Source organism: Morone saxatilis, unplaced genomic scaffold, assembly GCF_004916995.1.
Source record: "Morone saxatilis isolate NCDOM2014 unplaced genomic scaffold, NCSU_SB_2.0 Contig20, whole genome shotgun sequence".
Classification (NCBI taxonomy): domain Eukaryota; kingdom Metazoa; phylum Chordata; class Actinopteri; family Moronidae; genus Morone; species Morone saxatilis.
Window position 1 is genome coordinate 12,099,011 of NW_023339763.1, and position 22,783 is coordinate 12,121,793.

At 40.0% G+C, this 22,783-nt stretch overlaps 1 protein-coding gene across 1 annotated transcript in view; it reads left to right on the top strand.

The window, feature by feature from the left end:
- Positions 1 to 22,783, top strand: part of nbeaa (neurobeachin a) — an 86,504-nt gene that overhangs the window by 35,424 nt on the left and 28,297 nt on the right. Inside the window, exons 7-21 of the mRNA XM_035667180.1 lie at positions 638 to 757; positions 1,656 to 1,802; positions 6,868 to 7,065; positions 7,969 to 8,102; positions 8,787 to 8,895; positions 9,976 to 10,128; positions 11,969 to 12,137; positions 17,357 to 17,436; positions 17,813 to 17,875; positions 18,274 to 18,371; positions 19,220 to 19,312; positions 20,986 to 21,094; positions 21,247 to 21,328; positions 21,585 to 21,708; positions 21,842 to 22,034. Of these exons, the coding sequence (XP_035523073.1) occupies positions 638 to 757; positions 1,656 to 1,802; positions 6,868 to 7,065; positions 7,969 to 8,102; positions 8,787 to 8,895; positions 9,976 to 10,128; positions 11,969 to 12,137; positions 17,357 to 17,436; positions 17,813 to 17,875; positions 18,274 to 18,371; positions 19,220 to 19,312; positions 20,986 to 21,094; positions 21,247 to 21,328; positions 21,585 to 21,708; positions 21,842 to 22,034 (1,872 nt within the window). The remainder of the gene's footprint in view (positions 1 to 637; positions 758 to 1,655; positions 1,803 to 6,867; positions 7,066 to 7,968; positions 8,103 to 8,786; positions 8,896 to 9,975; positions 10,129 to 11,968; positions 12,138 to 17,356; positions 17,437 to 17,812; positions 17,876 to 18,273; positions 18,372 to 19,219; positions 19,313 to 20,985; positions 21,095 to 21,246; positions 21,329 to 21,584; positions 21,709 to 21,841; positions 22,035 to 22,783) is intronic.

A 22,783-nucleotide genomic window follows, 5' to 3' on the forward strand; every position in this document is an offset into this window, starting at 1 on the left:
ACACACACATACACACATGCACAATATTAATAGCTTTGGAAGACAGTTCTGGTGAATGAATGAGGTTAGCATGTTTTAATCTTCCACGTTAGCTAACCCTCTCATAGAGAGCTACTGCTGTTAGTATTGCAAAGACTTGAATTTGGACAAAAACATCTTGATACAAACAGTGGTTGACTAAAAACTTCTAAAATGAATCACTGCACAGCAGGAGGTTTGTATCAATAATCTCCAAAACATTGTGTTGCTTCAGCAGATCTTCCTTATGGGGGTCTAGTCAATATAATGAGTTCAGCCACCAGCAGTGTACGGTAAAAAATAATATACAAAAACATCATCAATAGTATAGATACGGTAAGACAAGCAACACCTTTCAAAGAAGAGGCAATTCAGAGTGCTTCACAATAGGTGAAGAAATTCACAGTCATAAGGGAAATTAAAAATAATTAAGATACAGGACTGTTTGCGTAAAGAACAAACAAACACCAGAAATGGCCCAATCAACAGAAAACATAACAGTTCGGAAGAGAAACTGCCACTTGTAGTGTTAGCCTGAGGAAAAACAACATATTTCTTTATTGTTATTTTTTTATTTATTGTCTTGTCTCTTTCTGAATGTGTTTTTTGTATTTTTCAGTGGTACATGATCAGCATCGTCCACATCTACAATCGCTGGAGGAACTCCGAGATCCGTTGCTATGTCAACGGTCAACTCGTCTCCTACGGTGATATGGCCTGGCACGTCAACACCAATGATGTAAGGACACCAATAGAGGGACAGAAGCATTGTGTTCTTATATGCACTGGTCTTTATTAAGAACAATTACATCGAATATTTTAGAAAACCACATTTGGGGTCATTAAGAAACTGTCATAGAGAGATTAGAGACGGTGTTGCAGAGTCAGTTATGGATATTGAAGTTATTATTCTACAGCGTCTGGTTCAGAAAAGTTTTGCTCCCAGCCTCAGAAATCCAGTATTGGTTTGGCTCCACTTACACTTCCCTCCTATTGTGATATTGGCAAACATTCGAGGTTTGCCCTCTGCAGTTGTCAGCTGGGCCAGAGTTGCCCTTGGGCCTCGATCCAGCACAGCTCACCCAAACTCCAGCTTCAAACTTTGCTGTTTAGCAGGGGACAAGTAGCCTGACCTCTCACTGGCAGCAGAGCCTTCATTACACTTCCTCTCTGGTTGGCTCTTGACATTGCTGCAATTACAGAGGGCTGGTGTTATTCTCTGTAAGAAATTCCTCGACCTTGGGGTAAAATGTTCACGCGGCACACCGAAAGACTCGTAAGAGAAGGAACTACGGTAAAATAGTGAAAAAACAGGTCTCAAAATCTGTTGATGCTATCAGAGTTTGTTTTGTCCCGAAGGCTGAAAATAAAACTTATTTCATCACTTTGAAGAAGCAGAAGAGTAAAGATCTCATTGTGAATAAGGCTATCACAGGCATGGAGTAGATGAAAGGCGAACGGACAGAAAGAATGTAATAGCAGGTGATGGCAAAGTTGTAACAGAGTGATTAGAAACGGGCAGCTATCAAAAGTGAATCTGTTTTTCAACATCCCACCATGTTCATCACCACAGAATGACATGAACTTATGTGTCCTTATGATAGCTAAATGTTTCTTGTGTTCTACCTTCTTTTCAGAGCTATGACAAGTGTTTCCTGGGTTCATCAGAGACAGCGGATGCTAACAGGGTGTTTTGTGGTCAGCTTGGAGCCATTTATGTATTCAGTGAAGCTCTCAACCCAGCTCAAATCTTTGCCATTCACCAACTTGGCCCAGGATACAAGGTGAGACAGCTCCCACATACTACTTTATCACCCACTGTACTGTATATTATGTGTCCCCTTTACAGCGCATCAATGTCATGCACTGTTTGGCAGGCAGAATATCCTGGCAACCTAAGCGTCTACAATGTTACTTAATGCTGTCTTTGCCCGTTCACATTGTCAGCTAGAAGTAGTCGAGGCAATCAATCATTCTTGGACTGTCAATAGCAAATATAGCCTGTACATTGGTGCCAGGGTGCCCTTGTGGTTGGAAGGTTGAGGTTTTTGTTGTCAGTTGTCAATGTATGGCCTGTACAGAAGATTTTGCATTTTGTGAATCCTCTCTTATAGTCAGAGCCTGAATTGGACCGAAAAAAAGCGTCCAGTACCCTAATTCAGCACAACCCTAACCCTAAACACAACATAACCATAACCCTAATACTTTTGCAGTTTTTAATACATTTTAAGAAAGACATTTTCAGTGCGGTTTTCTTACCATTAAGATAGCTATTAGTTTACACAGAGATGTAGTGACATGAGCATTTAGGACTACCTCACGGGCGTTGCTGGTTATCCATTCCTTAGATAACTGTTTAAACTGTTTAATTTAGCTATCTATTTTAATCGTTTATTCATTATATTTAGCTGTCTGTTTCAAGTGTATATGTTACTTTTAGTTATTCACCATTTAACCAATTTTTAATTCAACTTTGTATCCACTGTTAGCTCACTACTTCAACCATTTAACCTTTACTTTTAACTATTACTATTTGTTTATCTATTTATTTCATCTAACTATTTCATCCATTTAGAGTACTGATAATCAGAGTACATTACTAGATACTTCCTTTTCTTTTTAGGATTATTAGGATGTATGAAGAAAAAATCTAAAGTGCAGCACTAAAGTAGCTAAAAAGCAATGTATGTATGTACTGTAAATGTATGTACCCCTTTTTTCAACAAGAATACAGAGATCCAGTTTACATTAAAGGAGGCAGAGGTAACTGGTAACACTTATAACCTTGATGCAACTAATTGTATTGTCCAAAACCAAGCTTTTGACAGGGCAGCTGTCTTCAACAAGCTAATCTAATCAAGAGCATTTTTTATTTTGATTAATTCTGCTAATGTCAGCCAGAAAGTCACCGATATCAGTGTACATGTATACTGCTGTTTCAGAAGAGCCAGAAAATTCCAAATTCTCAGCAATACATCATGATGTCGTGCAGCTGAAGACATCTTGTGATTTGAGCGAGGGGCATGGCTGCAGTTACAACCACATCCTCTGAGAACTTACTGCCTACCTAGATTTAAATTCACACACTTTTCACACACACATTCTCTGGGGGTTACAGATATGCATCCCTGTAGATGAACAAAATCAGTGTATATGTTAAGTTAAAACAGATGAAGCAGATTGAGATTAAAGGGGCACAACAAAAAAGTAAATGACAACACTATCGCTAAATACCTTCTGGGAAATCACAAATTGATGTTTGGAATTTGCAGGTTGGAAATATATGAGGATTTTGCCTTAAACTCCAGAGTCTAGACACAGAACTTTACATTCCTGTGGTAATAAAAATTATTCAAATGAGGCATCACAATATTGGGTGTTGAACACTGATAGCTTTAGAAATCATCTTCTCTGCCTTTTGGCCTGGCTATCGGTGACAGCTGAGATGTCACAACACCTTGCCAGCTGTCTGCTTCTTGTTTTGGCAGACTTGCACGCCTCAGGCCACTTACAGCTTGTTTATGAAGGTGTCCAAAGCTGTCAAGATTTCCGCACTGTGAGGCTGCACGGATATCTGAGGCTGCTGATGTGTGCAAACAGCTGCTGGTATTTCAACAGCTCCGTAGAAAGGGTACATACTGAATCAGAAATTTGTTTTTGTTACCAAGACTTGATAAGGTGACACTGGTGGAGAAACATATTGACAACATGTGGAGCACACACAGACTGCATAAGTTCACATAGGAGCACTGAATCATACATGTGAGTTTCACTTCATGCTCCTTCTCACTTCATATAACATAAGGCAAGTTTTATGCCCACTTTATATACCCACTCCTAATCATCACATGCTTGGAGTTTGCTGTGTCTCAGCCATGAATACTGATTCGTCTTTCTGTCACAGCCCACAGTTTCCTGGGGCTGATCAGTCAGATGATTGCCTCTCTGCATGGCGCAGAATGGGCAACTCAGATGCCCAGAAGAGACCATTAAATGGCTCAGTTGTTTCAAAGCTGCAGGCCTGGTGCTAGTATTGTAATGATGAGTGTGCACGTTTTTCAGTCAGCTAAAGGAGAACGCCAGTGGGACTCAGCTTGTGTCACACAGCTTTCTGTCTTAATGTGAATATAGGCCGGTCCTTGTTCTCCTGACTTCACACAGATGCTGATGTGTATATGTGACAAGCTGCTCCTGAGGTATTGCCTAATCGTGTTGAAGAAAACTGCATGTATGCATACCTTACAGCGCACATGTGTATGTGTGTGCGCGTAGCTCCATGTAGCCTCTTGGTCTCAGTCACTGTCAGTGTTACTGTTCAGTAATGAGGAGCACAAAGCAGACAGACACTCTGCTCGCTCTGCTAAACAAGCCTTCAGCACAGTGAGGGTGTTCAAGGTCTTCTTGCTCGACGCGCCTCATGATGGCCGTCACGCTGTGTGTACTGAATGTCTGTATGTGTGTGTAGTTCAACACTTTCATGTCCTCCTAGTGACAGAAGAGGATGGAACATAACATTTTGTTTTTCTGTGGGGTTTATGGTTGAAAGAAAATGTATGTGTTTGTTCTGTGTATGTCCTGTCACTCACATGTTGTTGAATGTGTGTCGCTGGTTGCACTGTTCATCAGGAGTCCAGATGTCCTCATTGCAGAGCACTGCCAGCAGTCTGGCCACAGCATTATTAATGGACCGTGGGAGTCTATCTGGACACCTGTCACCACGTGACTTGTGTGTATTTGTCAGGTTCCATAATGGTTTTATTGAAAGTTTTTTTGTTTTGTGCATTTTAATATTTTAGTATTATATTCCCTAAAAACAGATCTGTATAAGACTTAGAATGACATGTGCTTAACACAGAATATTGATTGATTGAACTGTCCTAAAAGCTGAATATTTTGAATATGAATCAGATTTTATTTATTCAGCTTTATTGCACAGCTGGCAAGGTATCAGTACTGAAATTTAAGTTTCAAATCACTATTGTATTTAGTATTGAAATATTGAATAATTAAACTAAAGAGGCCCAGTTTGAGCTGAATGGATTTGCGTAGGTGTGTGTGTGTGTGTGTGTGTGTTTGTGTTTGTGTGTGTGCGTTTGCTGTTATCACTGCAAGCCAGTCTCGTATCTGTAGCTGTCAGCTTCAACTCTTTGCTGAGTTGTCACTTTCATTCCTCTGTGTGTGTTAGTGTAACCAGGTGAGGGACACACGTGTGTTAAATCACAGCTGTAAAATACTTAACATCTCTCATGTTTGCACTCTCTTGCATGTTTCTCCTGCTGCCTGTCGAATGCCTGCGTGCTTCCCTCAACACTTTAAAGAGTCAGCAAAGCTATTGTATACTTTCAGCTACCTGCCTCCATCATTCAGCATGGCAACATAAACACAAGCTCACATTCACCCAGCAACGTCTATACATATGCACAAGTACACTCCACAATAAAAGGGCTTACACTGCAAAAAATGTGCATCTTAATAAGCGTATTAATTTCACATTCAGGCTATTCAGTATTTTTTTGTGCCGAGGGCCCACTAACCTTCAAAATAAACCGAAGAGCAATTTATTTGTGTTTGTGATTGATTATCCTTGCACATGGCTGCAGTATTCTGGGTTACTTTTGAAGGATAAGGTTTTTAACATAGCTGTTTAATAGATTTTTAACAGTGGGTCATCAGCTCTTGTATTTCACCAAAGTAATAATTCATTATCCAAGCAAGCTTTTTGTGTCACAAGTGAGTCTGATAATTGGAGGGAAAGAGAAAATTAAAACTAAGACAATGCTTGAAAACCAATGACTTGTATTCAGCCCCTGGATGGAGAAAAGGATGTTACACAGTAGAGGGGCCGTTTTCTTCAGAGGTCTCCATTTTGCAAGGCGCTCTTAACTTCAGTGTGAAATTTAGTGCTGCATGGTTGAAACTGCTCAGGGCATTTTTTCTACACCAGACATTAGATGAAAGGTTCAGAACAAGACGGGCCTGCAGGTCTGTGAGCAGCCTGGGGGTTTCCTGTGCAGCCAGGCTGATCAAGGCACCTGGGGACCCAGCCGCTCGAAGGGGAGAGCGCCCCTCGCCTGGAGCTGCTGCAAAGGGTGGCAGAGCAACTCGCTGGCCTTTCGTCTGCAGGGCTTCATGTGTGTATCATCACCACTGCGGGATACATGGACCCATAGACCTTTGCAGACAGACAGATATAGACACAGAAGAAGACACACACACACACAAAGTGCAACCTACACCTCCTACAATATCATTTTTTTCAGCATTTTTCTTTAAGGTAGCCAATGATACAAGGTCTGTGTCTGTTTAGGCATGCCTTATAATTCTTTACAAGTTTTTTGTAATCTTGGTATGAGCAACTAATATCCGATAAATATTACGAGGCAAAAAGTCCACGATAAAGAAACTTTAGATTTCCGAAAGATAAATGCTTAGCAGCTTGTGGTAAAGGTCAAAGTTGGTGTGCAAAAGGGAATGTAATATTCAGAAATTGAATAACACAAATTTGTCTATTTGTGTCCGTAAACTTTTGTGTGTTTTTTGTTGGTGCACTACAAAGAGAGAAGATAAATTTCGAGCCCTGAGCGCCTCTCTCCCACACATCCGCTCCCCCTCTCCATCTCTTATTCTGGGCTAATTGAATTAGTGCCCGGGTTAGCGCTGTGTTCATTAAGCTAATGCTGTGTTGTTTACACACGGCTCATGCTGCAATTAAGCAGACTCCATTTTGGGTGTTGAATGTGTACACACAGACACACGCACTCGCAATTCTCTTGTCTCTGGCCGTGTCATTTGTCGTGTCAGTTTTTCTCACACGACCTTTGACATCTTCTTCTCTCCCCACCACTGCAGAGCACTTTTAAGTTCAAGTCGGAGAGTGACATCCACCTGGCTGAGCACCACAAGCAGGTGTTGTATGATGGCAAGCTGGCCAGCTCCATCTCCTTCACCTACAACGCCAAGGCGACGGATGCTCAACTCTGCCTGGAGTCATCACCCAGGGAAAACGCCTCCATCTTCGTCCACTCACCACACGCACTCATGCTACAGGTCAGTCCGGTTGTATTCTTCTAAATGGCTGTTCATCACACTCCTGGTTTCAGATCTCTGAATCACTGCCACATCTCTTGATTTGTTCAGCAACTCATTATTGAATGAATGAAGTGAAACGAAATGAAATGGAAGTTCAGTTTGATTATGAGGCTAATTTGTCACTAGGTGACTCACACCTGCCTCAGCTGCAGTTGTGAAAATCTGTAGTATTTACCCTGCTTGGAGTACTGTGGATGTGGGGTTTACCATAGAAAGACAAGTGAAAAAAGAAAGAAAATACAAAATGCACCTTGTGAAAGACCCCACGCCCTGCAATAAATACCAATATGTCATTTTTTTGGTGAGACTCTCAGCTGATAATTGAACTCTCCTTGTTGGGGATATTGTTTGCATGGTAGATGTATTTGAGCAAATATCTTTCCAAGTGTCCTTGCTCTTGTTCAAGGTTGGTGAGGCTCTGCTTTGTTAATATTGAGTCTTCTTTGTATCTCAAAATATGTCTCTGTTAAAATTATTTTTGTATTTTTTCCTCGCTGAAACAAAAAAGATCTTTATTGCAATGCAGGATTAAGAAAATGTATTACATCTTCTAACTTTAAATTGATGAAAATCTGGAAGCTAATGATCAATAGACATTAAACATCAAAGGACAATATGTAAATTCATTGTGAAATAACAACTTAGTTGTATTTCTGACCAATGTTAATTTCTGAGCTTTAATTTCTATTCAAACTTGTAGTAATGCTGTATTTAAGACAAACAGTAGATCTTCTGGTGTATGTCTGTATATGAGAGCAGTTTCATTTCTAATGACACTGAGTGAGTGTGTGATTTTTATCTGTGCGTCTCCGTGTACGTACGTGTCTCTGTCAGCACTAACAGTCCATTTCCGTCCCACAGGATGTGAAGGCCATCGTTACTCACTCCATCCACAGTGCCATCCACTCTATAGGAGGCATCCAGGTCCTTTTCCCTCTCTTTGCTCAGCTGGACTACAAACAGCTCAATGACAGCAGCGTGGACACCACAGTCTGGTGAGTTGTCTATAAACATAAATGGAACCCAGTGACTGTGTGTAATATAAACAATATAAATGATTTCTAGTACATTAAATGGGCAACAACATCCAAAAATGCACGTTTTGTTGTTTCAAGTGCAACGTGTACTGCAGCTGATCCTGCAATGGATTCAGAAACAAATGGGGGAAATGGAAAAGAAGAGGCTATAAGCGACATTAGAGAAAGATGAATCCTATATGTGTGAGAATTATCTTCCATCTGAAAGACCAACCTTAGACAATTATGCTGCAGGCTAGAAATAACTGATTATAAAGAGCAGGACATAGTAAGTAAGTGTGAAAGGAAGAAGAGTTATGTGGTTTTCTCCGGAGCGACGAGCAGCTTTTATAAAGTTGGAGTATCTGCGTTCTTCTTGCTCCAAGATTGTCTTGATACTGCCTCCATCACATGAGCCTTAATGACGTTACATATCAGGCGGCATCTCCACATCATGTTAGCTCCAGTCAGACTATTCGTCAAATATAATCCGGAATACAATGATAACACAGGGTGAATGTGGGTATTGGGAGAGGTGAAGCAAACATGGAGCAGGTTTTCTTGCCTCTTTACTCACACACTCCAATAGAGAACATTTTGAAAGCCATCAAATATTTCCAAGCAGCTTTACGGAAACATGTGTGCACAATTTGTATGTTGTAGTGCCACTCTGCTGGCGTTCCTGGTGGAGCTGTTGAAGAGCTCAGTGGCCATGCAGGAGCAAATGCTGGGAGGGAAGGGCTTCCTGGTGATTGGATACCTGCTTGAGAAGGTCAGTGAAAGTCCTGCACCATGAAGAGTTTGTGTTGTTGTTGAGTAAATGAAGAGAGTAGCCTTGTGCCATTACTTACATTAAGTTTTCTATGCTTGTAAGGTCTTTGGTTTTATAATGCTTACGTAACTACGTACCTTTTTTTTTTTTTTTTTGCATTATGTTTTAATTGCCTTGATACTTATACCTGTCTGCTGTACATTCAATTGCCTAAGTTAAGTACATATCAGTAAAACGACATTCAATAGTGCAATAAATTCTACCTTCATGATGTTTATAATGTTCAGTTTTGGTTGAAAGTGTTGTTGATTTAACTTAATGTTCTTTTTGGAGGCAGCAGTTTGCAGTGCTGTTGAATTGCATTGCGTTATAGTGGCAGGTGTTTTTATTATTTTGTTCACCCCATTTTTATGAGGGTACGCAGAATAATAGAAACACAACTCTTTATAACACAATACATTACAACAGTACCAAAAACTGTAGCCTTCTAAACTATCATACTGCTGAATCAACACCTCTCTGAGGAAATGTTTATTAGTTTAATTTTATTTCTTCTCAACAGTATGCCACAAATGTGCAAAAAGACAATGTGAGAGGAAGAGGAAGAAAGTGTCCTCATTAATTACAGACTTGGTTGCTAGTGTAAATGAATGACTTGACACCTTTGGCAACTGTAGGCATCTAAGATTATGCAATGCAAAGCATAATGCAGCAGATGATTAAATGTAACCATAATAAAGCATCTCCTGACACAGTAACTTAAATAAAACCGATGTCATTGAAATTAAATTATTTGTAGACCTTTACTACACTGAACTCTTCTGCTTGTTTTGTCCTCTGTGTCACTAAAATGTCAAACAGTAACCATGGCAACTATGCATCTACTGTACCGTAAGGATGCAGTTATCTTTTGTAACAGTTTAAAGGAGCTGTTGTTGGTGAGATCTTAGCCACTTTGAGGAAGACTAAAGATATACAGTGCTGTATAAAGACACTGTTTTAGTTAAAAGGCAAAACAGGGGTTTACATGACCATTCAGTCTGGTTAACTTACAGCCTCTATTTCCTGTCTTTTGTCCAGTCGTCACGAGTCCACATTACCAGGGCGGTACTTGAACAGTTCCTGTCTTTTGCCAAGTATCTGGATGGTTTACCTCACGGAGCGCCTCTCCTCAAACAGCTCTGTGACCATGTCCTCTTCAATGCTGCCATCTGGATACACACCCCTGCCAAGGTCTGTTTATTTGTGTGTATCTACTGAATATGTGTTTGTGTGTGTGTGTGTTTCTATGAACTTGCTGCAAAAAAAACAGATGATGATGGTCTGAATAAGAGAATTAATGGGGGTGACAGGCTCAAACAGGCATGACAGCCAGAGAAAATAGAAAAATAAAGCAAGATAATGTTTTCTATGCTTATCATGTCCAGGGCGGGGGGGGTTTCTCTAAATGCAAGGAAAATTCAGGCAGGAAGTTGAGAGTGACATCTTAGTGGCCGTTGCCCTTTACAATAATATAACAAAGGAGGTTGCAGGACACGGAGGGAGGAACTGGCGCATCACGCAGGGAAAGGACAGAACACAACAAGTGAAGGAAACAAAGAGAAAAAGTGACATTTGAAGAGACCGCAGGACAGGAGAGAGATGTGTAGTTCCTCTTTTTTCCCTCTCACTCTGAACTAAATGTGAGTGTTCTTGGCGTACCCGTGGGGCCAGTCAGCTTTTGCCTCCATTATTTTCAGAACTTCCTGACTCCCTGTCTTCTTCCCTCTGACCCTGAGAAGTGATTGGCTCCTGGGTATAGCGGTGCCGTTATCCGGGGCATGCTGGAGTTAAGACAGAAGAAATGTGACTGAGCAGCAGCTGCTGCTTAGGCGAATGAGGAGGGTGTGAAAGTCAGAATCTAACACAGCATAAACATATCAACATTAGTTGACACGTCACCATAAAACAATTCAAAGTGGCTAGGCTAGAAGTGATTGCCCATTTGATTTGATACAGAAAATTACAATGAATTGCCTGTAAACATTCAGCATGGCCATAATGAAAACAAGACAAGCATAATTTATGTACTCAGCAGCAAAACACAAAAAATTAGTTAATCCTTTAATCTTACTTCCACTGTACCATTCTGTCTCCTACTGAGCTTTATTACTTTCCACTTCTCAGTGTATTATTATCCCCTCCATCATTGGCAGGAATAGCCTTGGTCATACTCAGGACTTAATGAAACACTTGAATAAATTGCATGTGAATCTCAGTACAGTAACGTCTTTCTCGCTCGCAATGTTTTCTCTTACCGGGCACCTCTGGCAAAACATAATCCTTTCAGAGGCTCGAAGCTGTTGTTGCAGCAATGCAGCCCAAACTATAGTGTTATGATCAAGGAATGCCAGGACTGTCTGCAGCTGAACTTGTTGTAAAGCACACCAGATAAACATCAGCTCAATGTGTGAAATGTAATGTAATGAAGGCCGTTTAAGTCAGCTGAGTGCCCTCTCCATTCTAGATGAGCTGCGATGCGGTATGGTCAGGCCACGGCACTCCGCTAATTTCATCCTCTTAAACAGAGCTACCTCGTTAAGGCTGGTCCTTCGCGTCGTGGTCACTGTAATGAGCTCAGAGATTTGTGAGCTTGAGCAGACTCGAATCTGTGTACGGGCTGTGGAGAGGATAGGTTAGAGTGATATTAAGAAAGGGAAATGGGGGAACAGCAGGAGGCAGGAAGGGAGGGAAGACAGAAATGAGCAATTGGTGAGCGCCCTCCTTAAATGTCAGCGCTGCGTAAGGAGCTCCTCAGATGCTTGGCGGCTTCAGTCACAGAAACATCAAAAATAACACAAAGCAGAAAACATTGTTGCTTTTGCTAGAGGGAAGTTTCCTCTCATTCCCCTGTGGCTATCTTTCCAAAATAAAACTGCCTTTTGTTTGAACACCAGAAACACACACAGATGATTTGTTTCTCCCCAGAAGGGGTCTGACAGTTCGTATTTGTCCATCGACCTTTGTGCATATGTATGTGTGTGTATGTAGCTCTATCTACAGTATAAATCGTTGTGTGTGTGTGTTTATAAAGGTCCAACTATCCCTCTACACATACTTGTCATCGGAGTTCATTGGCACCGCCACCATCTACACCACCATCCGCCGTGTCGGCACCGTCCTGCAGCTGATGCACACTCTTAAGTACTACTACTGGGCCATCAACCCGCTGGAGTGCAGTGGAATCACCCCCAAAGGTCTTGGTAAGTTCACACATTCACGCAATTTGCACACAAAAGTGTTTTCACTGTAAAAAGAAAGAAAAAAGATAAGAAACAGCAATCAATCGTTTCCATCCATCCATCCATCCATCTTATTTGACTGTATAAAGTCACAGTAGGCTGGAATCTCATTACAGGGCTTCCACACAAAGACACATTCTGTGTCACATTCACACCTATTTGCAATTTAAGGTGTCTGACCGAAGTGCTGGCTGTGCACAACCCATCCCACCCCACCCCAAACACAACACAACACACACACAACACACACACACACCGTTCTCAGAATTGAGGGAGCTGTGTCCAACCATTGCTGTAAATTTCCTAAACCGACAATCTGACAGGTACGCATCGATTGGTGAGACAGGAAGCAGGATTTGAAGTATTTCTGCCACTGTTTATGTGTACAACTGAGTGCGAAATAAATGTCTTCCAAGGAAGTACGTACAATTATTCCCAGTGTGGCTGTTGGAAACAAGTATAAGTTATTTTACCTTCCCACGTGGTTGGACAACGTCTTTGCAAACTACCCTTCTTTATGTTTCTAACTCGCCTTTCTTGCATGTTTTTGGACGGTGGGATGAAACACACAAACAAACGTTAAAACATACAAACCCTAAACAAAAACCATTCTGTAATGTGTGGACATTCATAATAATCATCATATATACATTAAATATCCAGTAGGTTTTTATCTCTGTGTTTGTAATAATGTTGGACTTACAACCCTTCTTGTTATGATGTTGGCCTGTTTATTAATTATCTATTAATGGCAAATGTTGCAGTTATGTTCTGTCTAGAGTTCCTTTCCTTGTCTTCTTTGATGCAAACTGCTGCTGACATGAGCCTTAAAGATTTATTGAGACATTGTGTGTGATGTCAGACATACAAGAAACTTGAGCTGACTCAACTTGATATAGAATTTCAATAAATCAGCTAGCTGTTGTCTTCCCATTAGGGTTTACAAATGCAACTGACCTTGACGTCAGTGGATAAAGGCTTCCATTGATTAATACATAGAGTGGGAGAGTTGTGCATTTTAAAAAATGGATTTTTCTTGGCCACAGTCACACTATGCCATAGTATTAAAGAGGTCAAACACAAGAGGACCTTAACACCACACAAGCCAAATACCAGTGATATATTTCTACTAAATCTACATTATTTCTGAATCTACACTATAATCATCACCTCTACACACTTGTTAAAGATTTCTTTCTTTCCTTGATTCCTGTTAAAACAGTCTGTCTCCTGTGGAGCTGTGTCAGCTAACAAGTACGTTTCACGCTTGCCATAAAAATCTAGAGTAGGTGGTTTATAGCTACCCACACTCCAGAAGAGTTTTGCTATAATACAACGTATCCATTCCTCAAAATCTGAGACAGTTACTATTACACAGTAAAGCAGGAAAACATGAGTTATAATTTCCAGAGATGTAGGAATATAAGTCATAACCGAGAAGATCATTTTGTATTTCATGAATGTGTTTCTACAATCATTAGTTTCACAGCCATGAGAATTCTCAGTTTTGAGGAACTTCAACACTTTATATTAAAAAAATGTACGCAGCAAAAGAGAATCACGTTTAATTATATGGAGTTACCTTATGAGAGTGAGTATTTTGTGAAAAGAGCTTTTTAAAATGAGCTACTAAAGAGGCTTTGAAATTGTCAGATCAGTTTTATCTTACGACTGAAAACAACCCCATGAATGCCCGGAGTCAATAATCAATGAGTCTCGAATAGCTAACTGAAAGTCTAATGGATTTAAATGGTTATGCAAATTGTCAGAAACGCCTAATGTAATGTCAGGTCAAATAATTACAGCTTTGTTAAACTGAGTAAAGTGGTCATTTAGCTACACACAGGCACATACATAATCATTGGGTAACCCTCCCTTCCCAGCTCTGAGGTGCAAATGTTTCTGAGTATTTGAGATTGAATAAGGCAGAAAAAGAGAATGTATATTCTTTTTTCCTGTAAAAAAAAAAAAAAATAACTGTTTTTTTTGTAAAGATCACCTAACAGAAATCAATTATTTTTTATTTTGAATTGAAATGCTTGCACGTCTTTTTGTGCTTCCAGTGAATGCAGTGTATTTGGAAACAAAACTATGAAAGAAAGAAAAAGAAAAAGAAAAGGAATTGCAATTATAAAACACATCATATTCCAAACACAGCTTTTATATTTTCACTGCCCTTTGTATTTCTGCAGAGAACAGTGTTAACACAGCTACTGTTGCCTCAAACCAGAGCCTCAGAAAGGTCGGATCAGGCCTTTTGCTTTAATAAACCTCTTCTTTTGCCCGGGACCCTCCACTGGCAATGAGTATGCATCCCACGTCGCCATGGCAACAGACAGATTTGATTGGCAGATCCAAGGGAGCTTTTGGAATTTCTAATCAAGTGGCTGTCTGGCTTCCTTTCTGTTTGGCAATATTGCTGTTTGACTGCTGGGATTTAGCCCCATGAAGAAGCACTGATAACTGTAGCAATTAGGCTCAGACACATACTAATGGCTGTTCAAAGCTAAAGGATGTGCTAATTGTGGTGTGGAAGTCTGCACGTGTGTGTACTTGCTACTGTAAGAGTGTGATATGCATTTATCGAATTAATTTGCATATTAATTGGCAGATATTTTGAACATACAATGGGCTTTGTGGACTGAGATGTTTTTAACTTTGCCTCAGACTGAAATAATAAGGTTGAATCCAAGCTGGATTTTATATTGGTGTATTTTTACCCTGCACCTGCTTTGAATCTCGTTAGAACTACACAGTCAGTCCCTTTCCAAGTTTTTCTCATATTTTACAAATAACTCCACTTGATGTAGGTTAAAAATTGCTTTCATGACCACAAAAAGGGAGAGCGTGTACTGTACCTAATACAAAACACCTCAGGCCTTTTGTACCAGTCAGGTAAATTGCTTTTGAACTCTGCAGCTAAATTGTAATACAGTGGAAACAGTGAATAAATGCTTCTTTTGGGTGAAACAAAAATACAACTGAAACAAATGAATGTCATAAAAGTTATTTTATTTTTAGATTTTTCTAAAAAAAAAAAGAAAGAATATTGTGCGTACCTCAGTGCTATCATTATTTTTTGTATTTATTTTGTTCTCTATTTTGTTTTTTTATGTTATACCCTGTAATGTAACATAATGCGATTGGCCTGGTGTTTCATTTCATAGTAAATATCTTACATGTGCATAAGTCATTTTCACACACAGACTGAATGTAGAGCAGCAAACAAAGGAAAAGACTTCACCAAACAATAAAAATCACTATATTTTTAGATCAAATCAACCCATGTGTTTAGTTGTTTCAAGAGTCCCAAAGTCACAGACAGACACAGAACGTGCATTGTCATTATCTGGCAGAACAAAACAGTTTTTCGCAATGACTATATAAAACCGTCATATCAGGATAAAAGACACACAGAAGGAAGAAAAAATCCTTTTTAAAAAGTAAAAGAAAATATTTAAAGCTGCCCCCGAGAATCGGTTCACGTGAATATAAGCTTCATTCAAATCCCTCAAAATCCAAGACCTTTAAAACAGAGGTTGCACATGGTGCATCCGTGCACTCGCTTGACACAGAGCTGCTGCGTAACCATGATAGATGTGAGTGTCACCACTCTGCCAGCATGTACCAGCTTGATGTATAAGGATGATGGATCACAAGGGATTGCTTCAGTGTCATGTTTTGGCTTTGTGAAGAGCAGGTGAACCTACACATTCATATGATTCAAGGCCAGCAGAGCATGACAGAGAGCTGGAGAGGCCTCGTATCTTCCTCCTTTCACACCCTCCGTCTTTTATGTTTCTCTCCAGCTTACTTCCCGCTGGCTAAGCAGCTGTGAGTCAGATATCGGTTTAAATATTCTGAGAGGTGCATTTCATTGAGCTTACAATAAATACTGTTTGCAGTTGCAGTTCTCTCCCTTTGTAGCTCGCGTTGAAAAAAAACACTGATTCCAAACATTACAACGCAGCAAAGTGAACACAAGCCGGACATCATAAATGTTTATTGTTGCCGTATATAATTAACAAACCTCTGTTGGGAATATTGAACGAAAACAGGTAGCTTGTAAGAGTTATTGTGTGTTAATGACAAGATAAAGATGAGTAATAAAGCAGTAAAGAGAGAAGTTGAGCTCGCTGCAGTGGCCACTGGGACCATTAGGAGGAAAAATGCCCTTGTTTCTAAATGGTGGGTCTTATATCCTTCTCGCTTTGATCTGTATCTTTTCATCTTTTATACTATTTGGCACCATATTCCATTAGTCAGTTATTTGGCAGCCCTTTTGAGCCGATTCATCACAGCCCTAAGCTTCTACTGTATCTGGCTTACACATTAAACACCTTAAAAATGAACAAAATACAATTACAAGAATGAAAATGCAACGTCAACATCTGAGTTGTCGGTTTTTCTTCTTAAACAAGTGCTGCTGTGCCAGGGTTTCAGATGTAGGAGTCAGAGTTTTAAAGCGTCTGTTGAAGCTAAATTGAGGCCAGAATGAGCAAATGTTACAGTTAAGACCCCCAAATTTCATGAACGTGGTGGTTCTTTGTGGCGCACTTAATGGAGGTAATGGAGGTTTGTGGCAGTTATGGATTATGGCAAAATGAAGCTAAATGTTTCAAGACCAGCGTAAGACGTCACACCTTTTAAAAAGAGGCAATGACATCAGTACCCACATGAGAAATTGCTTGTGCTATGCGTCAGAGGCTTTCGTGTTTTTAGCTTGATTATTTCTTTGTAGCCCAGCACAGCAAACAAACTGACCGAGTGCCAGAGCTTTAAAGTACATACAGTGGATTACAGTGCTTGTTTGGTTTGGATCATTTGGACCATCAATCACATTTTTGTAAATTGCCATGTCTTTGCTGTAATCAGTTAGATTAGTACAACTATAAAATATCCAGATTGCCAAATTGCCTCTGGAGTTAATGACAGTGATTTACAGTTTGTGTTTCTATCATAGAGTGTCTGTGTGTGTGTGTGTGTGTGTGTGTGTGTGTCTGTGTCCGTGTGTGTGTGTTAACATGTTTTTCTCTGCTCTCCAGGAAACCTAATAAAACCTAATATCAGTAAACAGTAGGGCTCACTCATACTGAGCTTCAGACTTATTTAGCTGATCATTATCATGCATAAAAGTGTTTTTTTAACAGGAAATTATTCTTTTGTTTGTGTGCATTTAGACGGACCACGGCCATCCCAAAAGGAGATCATCTCGCTCAGAGCCTTCATGCTTCTCTTCCTCAAACAGCTCATACTGAAGGTACAGCGAGAGGAACGGATTAACATTATCTCCTTCACATAGTTTAACTTGCAAGAAATCGCTTTTTTCCATTATGTCCTCAGCTGTTTTTCTCCCTGCTGGGGACTGCTGGCTTAATCTAAAATGTGTGTGGAGAATCCCATTATAGATCAGCAGCCCTTAACGAAGCACTGTATCTGTTTGTGTGTGCTTGTATTGATTTCCTGCATTTACGTGTGTGTGTGTGTGTGTGAGAGAGAGAGAGAGAGGTGGTTGCTGCTTCATGGTTAAAATCCATCAACCAGGAACAGAATTAATAAAGTTATCTGAGGTTAATCAGATGTAAAAACGACCAAAGATCATGAGTGTTTTGATGCCATGTCTGTTTCTTTCACAGGACCGGGGCGTGAAGGAGGATGAGCTACAGAGCATTCTCAACTACCTTTTGACCATGCATGAGGTAAACGCTAACTTCTGTGTCAGAATTTACACTGTAAGGGAGGGCAACACAAAAAGAGACAGTAAGAGTGGTTGAGTGGAGCTGGTGGCAAAATGTGCATTATAATTTGTGGGCTGGAGTTATGGTCCACTTAAACGAGTGAGGGTGTGAGTCAGCTTCACCGCTGTGACAGCATGAAAAATGGCGCAACAATGGACTGAACAGAATGTACTCTTCTGTAACAATTATATCTATTCTTGCTCTGAAATATCACCTGCTCCTCCGCAATCCCCCACCCCTCCTTGTCCACCCTTACAACTCTCTCTTTGTCCTCTTAACCCTCTATTCTTCTGTCCCATCGGGCTTCCTCCTTCCTTTGTTATTCACCTGTTCATCTTTGCTTTCTTTTTTCTCTGCAGGATGAGAATATCCATGATGTGCTCCAGCTGCTGGTAGCTCTTATGTCTGAACACCCAGCGTCCATGATCCCTGCATTTGACCAGAGAAATGGAATAAGGTGAAAGAAGCCTGCACATACACACGCATATAAAGATTTGATGCAACACTAAATCCTACTGACACCAAAAAGACCGTTCTTTATTTTATATGATTCATTGTCTATCTGAACACATTTTGTTTACACCTTTGGTCAGACCTTTTCTGTTTATGTTGTTTTATAACAACTACACATATAACAATATCAGTATTAATTACAACATAATAGCCAAAATAAGTTGAGCTATAGGCCATAGCTTATACAATTGAAATCTCTTGAATAAATTCACAAAGCAGTTGCATTATATATGCAATTTTCCTGTTCTTAATATGGTTTAGAGAAATAAAGTAATTTACACATTGTAAAATAAGGGAGAGATTTAGACTAATGGATGGAATATTTACCAAATGCAATTATAATTATTATATGATTTGTTTAAGTTTTCTTCCAGAATGTGCAGCAACAACAACATAAATGCTTTACTGCCATTGTTTGTATGTCCAGTTATAATACTGATGTTACATATACAAAGGGTAGCTTAAACCAAGCAGCATGAATTCTTAAAGATGGACTCCAACTGTGCTGCGTAGTCCCAAAAAGCACAAGTGGATTTTTCTCCGGTTGCTATGGTAAATCTTCTGTTGCCGGAGAACTAGTCAGCAAACTGTTGTGCTTTTTTTATGTCCTGTAAGTTCACTCCTTTAAAGAAAATGCTTCAGTTAGCGCACGTGTTGTTAATTTTAAGGATGTTTACTGAGTAGCAGGCAGCAAGTGTTTACTTCCCACTGAGGAACTCTATTTTTAGACTATATCTAAGTATTATAAGCCCTTTTTTGACATGTAGTGGCTTTGTGTTTGACATGTTACAGGGTAATCTGCAAGCTCCTGGCCTCTAAGAGCGAGAGTATCCGAGTCCAAGCCCTCAAAGTCCTGGGCTACTTCCTCAAGCACCTTGGTCACAAGTCAGTACTTCTTTGTCTCTGTGCTTTCTGTCTGGTTTATTCCTTTGTGTGGTGTTCAGTAAATGGTGGATCACTGAAATAAGGTAGTGAGATTGAGAGGCCTCGCATTTAGGTCTGCGAGTGAGAAAACACTCTGCAGTAAAAACTGAAAAACTACAGCAGTGCAGCCTCCAGTGAGCCTTAGAAGAACTGTTTGTTTGTGTGTGTATGCGAAGATAATGTCCTCATCATCAAGTCCAGGCGGAATAATCATTTCGACGGTGTGCACTGGCAGGGAGGTGGAACCTTGATGAGCAGCAATGAATGCTGGGGGATTTATTCGTCCCATGTGACACACACGCTTCTCGCTGCACGACATGGGAGCAAGCTGCCAGGCTGCACCTGAGCCCTGCCCCTTCAGTCCCCCCCCCCCCCCCCTCCACACACTTAACATCTGCTCCAGCCAAACATCCTGTAGGGCTGCCTCTTTAAGTTCGCTACAATACTTACGTAAATGTAATATTGATCCGGAAAGTAATTCAAACACAATAATAAAAACATAATATATTTTCACTATATGTAATATATTTTTAATATGATCATTTATCAGCATATCTAATAAACAACTGTTTTAGGTGTTATTTTAGAATTGAATTTTATTTTAAAAACTGCTTTACATTCACACTTGGTGAGGGTTAATATATAATCTTGACAAATAACATTTTTTGTAGGAATACTGCTAATAGAATTGTTGCTTTATATACATACAGTATATGCATTAATGCATTAAGGCCCATGTTCTCACATCCGTTTGAAAGCAGAGTAACTGCATCACAGGTGCATCAACAGGGCATCGCTTAGACCATAAAAGAGCTGTTATGAGGTCTGTTTATTTAGGATTTGCAACAGTCCACCAACTCATGGAGTTACTTTGAAATTTTATTTAAGATTTAGGGTTAAGTGTGTGTGTGTGATTTGATCTCTTTTTTTTGTAGACATAATGCATGATGTTTATTTCTGTTATTTTTCCCATTATTCCCTCAGTTCTATATTATCTGTTTGCTTTTTTAAATTTATTTTGTTCCAACAGACAAAGGGGTTGGAACCTTGTCAAAACAATTGTCCGTTTCTGTTAAATTAAAATTAGTAACTCATTAAACTGTGTGGAAAAACTAATTAAAAACATGATAATGGGAGCTAATGATTTGCTAGGAATATATGTATGATTAGATATTGTGCAAAGTTTACTTAATTTCTCGTTTCTAATGACCTGGTTACAGGAATAATATACAGACAGCATTTGAGCATTATTCATTTAATTTAATTAAAAAAAAAAAATACTAGAAGTTAGTCAACCCTGATTTCTGAGCCTCTCAAATTAAAAGCCTCTCAGAGACACAATTTTCACCCTCTGGCAAGGTTAATAGTCACACTTAATAATTTGCAGCCACACGAATGCTGCCCCAGTGACTTCTGCAGTGTTCTGTTAATGCCTCTTGTTAATTTCTCTTGTTGGTATTCATTTCTCGTCCTCTTTGGTCCCATCATAGCTGACAGGGCCACATGGTGCCACCTGCCAATATCAGACCATCATCAGACAAGTGACAATCAATGTCAATTTCAACTGTCATAAATTCTGTTATGAATGGCAAGCTGTGTGTGTGTGTGTGTGTGTGTGTGTTTCCCCCTTGCAGGAGGAAGGTAGAGATCATGCACACGCACAGTCTGTTCACACTGCTGGGGGAGAGGCTGATGATGCACACCAACACTGTTTCCATCACCACTTACAACACTCTGTACGAGGTAGGTGATTGTTTGGCGGCGGCTCATTAACACACACCGCGTTACTGTAGCAACGTACATGAAGCGATAACCTTTTAGTCGCTTTTGAGTTGTCAGAATTGTCAAGTGATTGTTGTGGCATTTAATTGGCTGTTAATCTTCTGTCTGTGCAGATTCTGACAGAGCAGGTCTGTACTCAGGTGGTTCACAAACCCCACCCTGAGCCCGACTCCACTGTCAAGATCCAGAATCCCAGTAAGTACAAAAACACTGTAGCTTGCATATGTCTGTCTCTCTGTATTCTCTGGTTTGCCAATAATGCGGTGTTGTTTTAATACGAGTAAACAAACAACAAAGCCTGAATTCAGAAGCCGACACTGCTGCCATCTCTCACTTATTGATCTGCCTCACACTTGCCTGTTCCTCACATTTCTCTCTCGCATTCAAAATACTTTTAATATATTTGTTTCTCCTTCCTCTCCCCTTTACCCAATGTTTGCCTCCCACCCAGTGATTCTAAAGGTAGTGGCCACCCTGCTGAAGAACTCCTCTCCCAGTGCTGAGCTGATGGAAGTCAGGAGACTCTTTCTTTCTGACATGATAAAACTCTTCAGTAACAGCCGCGAAAACCGTCGGTAAGAGCACGCCAGTGACTGTACTTGCATTCACTGAGCTACGTGTCATTTGCTTCCCACAGTGATGGTTATATTTTGATGTTAAATTCATGCTGCAGCCCAACTTACATACAGTGTTTGTGTTCTGTACCAGCTGCCTGCTGCAGTGCTCTGTGTGGCAGGACTGGATGTTCTCCCTCGGATACATCAACCCCAAGAACCCTGAGGAGCAGAAAATAACGGAGATGGTGTACAACATCTTTAGGATCCTGCTCTACCATGCCATCAAATACGAATGGGGAGGGTGGAGAGTCTGGGTTGATACCCTGTCCATTGCACACTCCAAGGTGAGAGCAGGATGTGCACTTCTTAGGAAAATAGCCTTAAATAGAAAATAGTCTTAATAAATAGCTCTTTCTCAATTTTCTGTTTGATGGTATATTTCTCTTAGAGTTCTGTGTAAATGGACGGACAAAGATCATAAGTCATCCACAGTTAAAACAGTACATTTTGGTTTAAGAATCAAAGATCAAGGGCTTCTCTCTATACTCACAATTTTGCACTAAAGAACAAACAATCCATTTAAGAGACAAAAGAGAAATACCAATTTCCATATCAAGACGAGCCTCAAGAGACTAGAATGCCATGCCTTACATTTCACATTTTAAAGGCCTGATTCTCCCATTGTTGCAGCCGCTATCACTGTGGGTGTGAGGACTCACAGCTTAATGCGGAATTCCCTTCTTTTGGATGTTGTTGAATGGAAATTTGGGATATCAGTAAATGCTGTAGAACTGAAAGTACAAATATAGTAATGGACAAGGAAGGTTGACACAATAACAAGGTTAATCACTACTTAATTCCACTGATGATCACAGATTAATTAATCAATATACTGTAGAGTAAGCTGGTTCGGTGAGTGGACGTTTCCTTCAAGAAACCGTTAGTTTTTGTTTTTATGCATGCAGTTGTATGTCATTATATATCTTGCCTTAAGTTGGGTGGCGTCCCTTTATTTAAAATTGATTGCACTGAAAATGAACACATCATACTGATGATATTGATCTGTAGGTATTGATATTTTGGAGTGATGCTA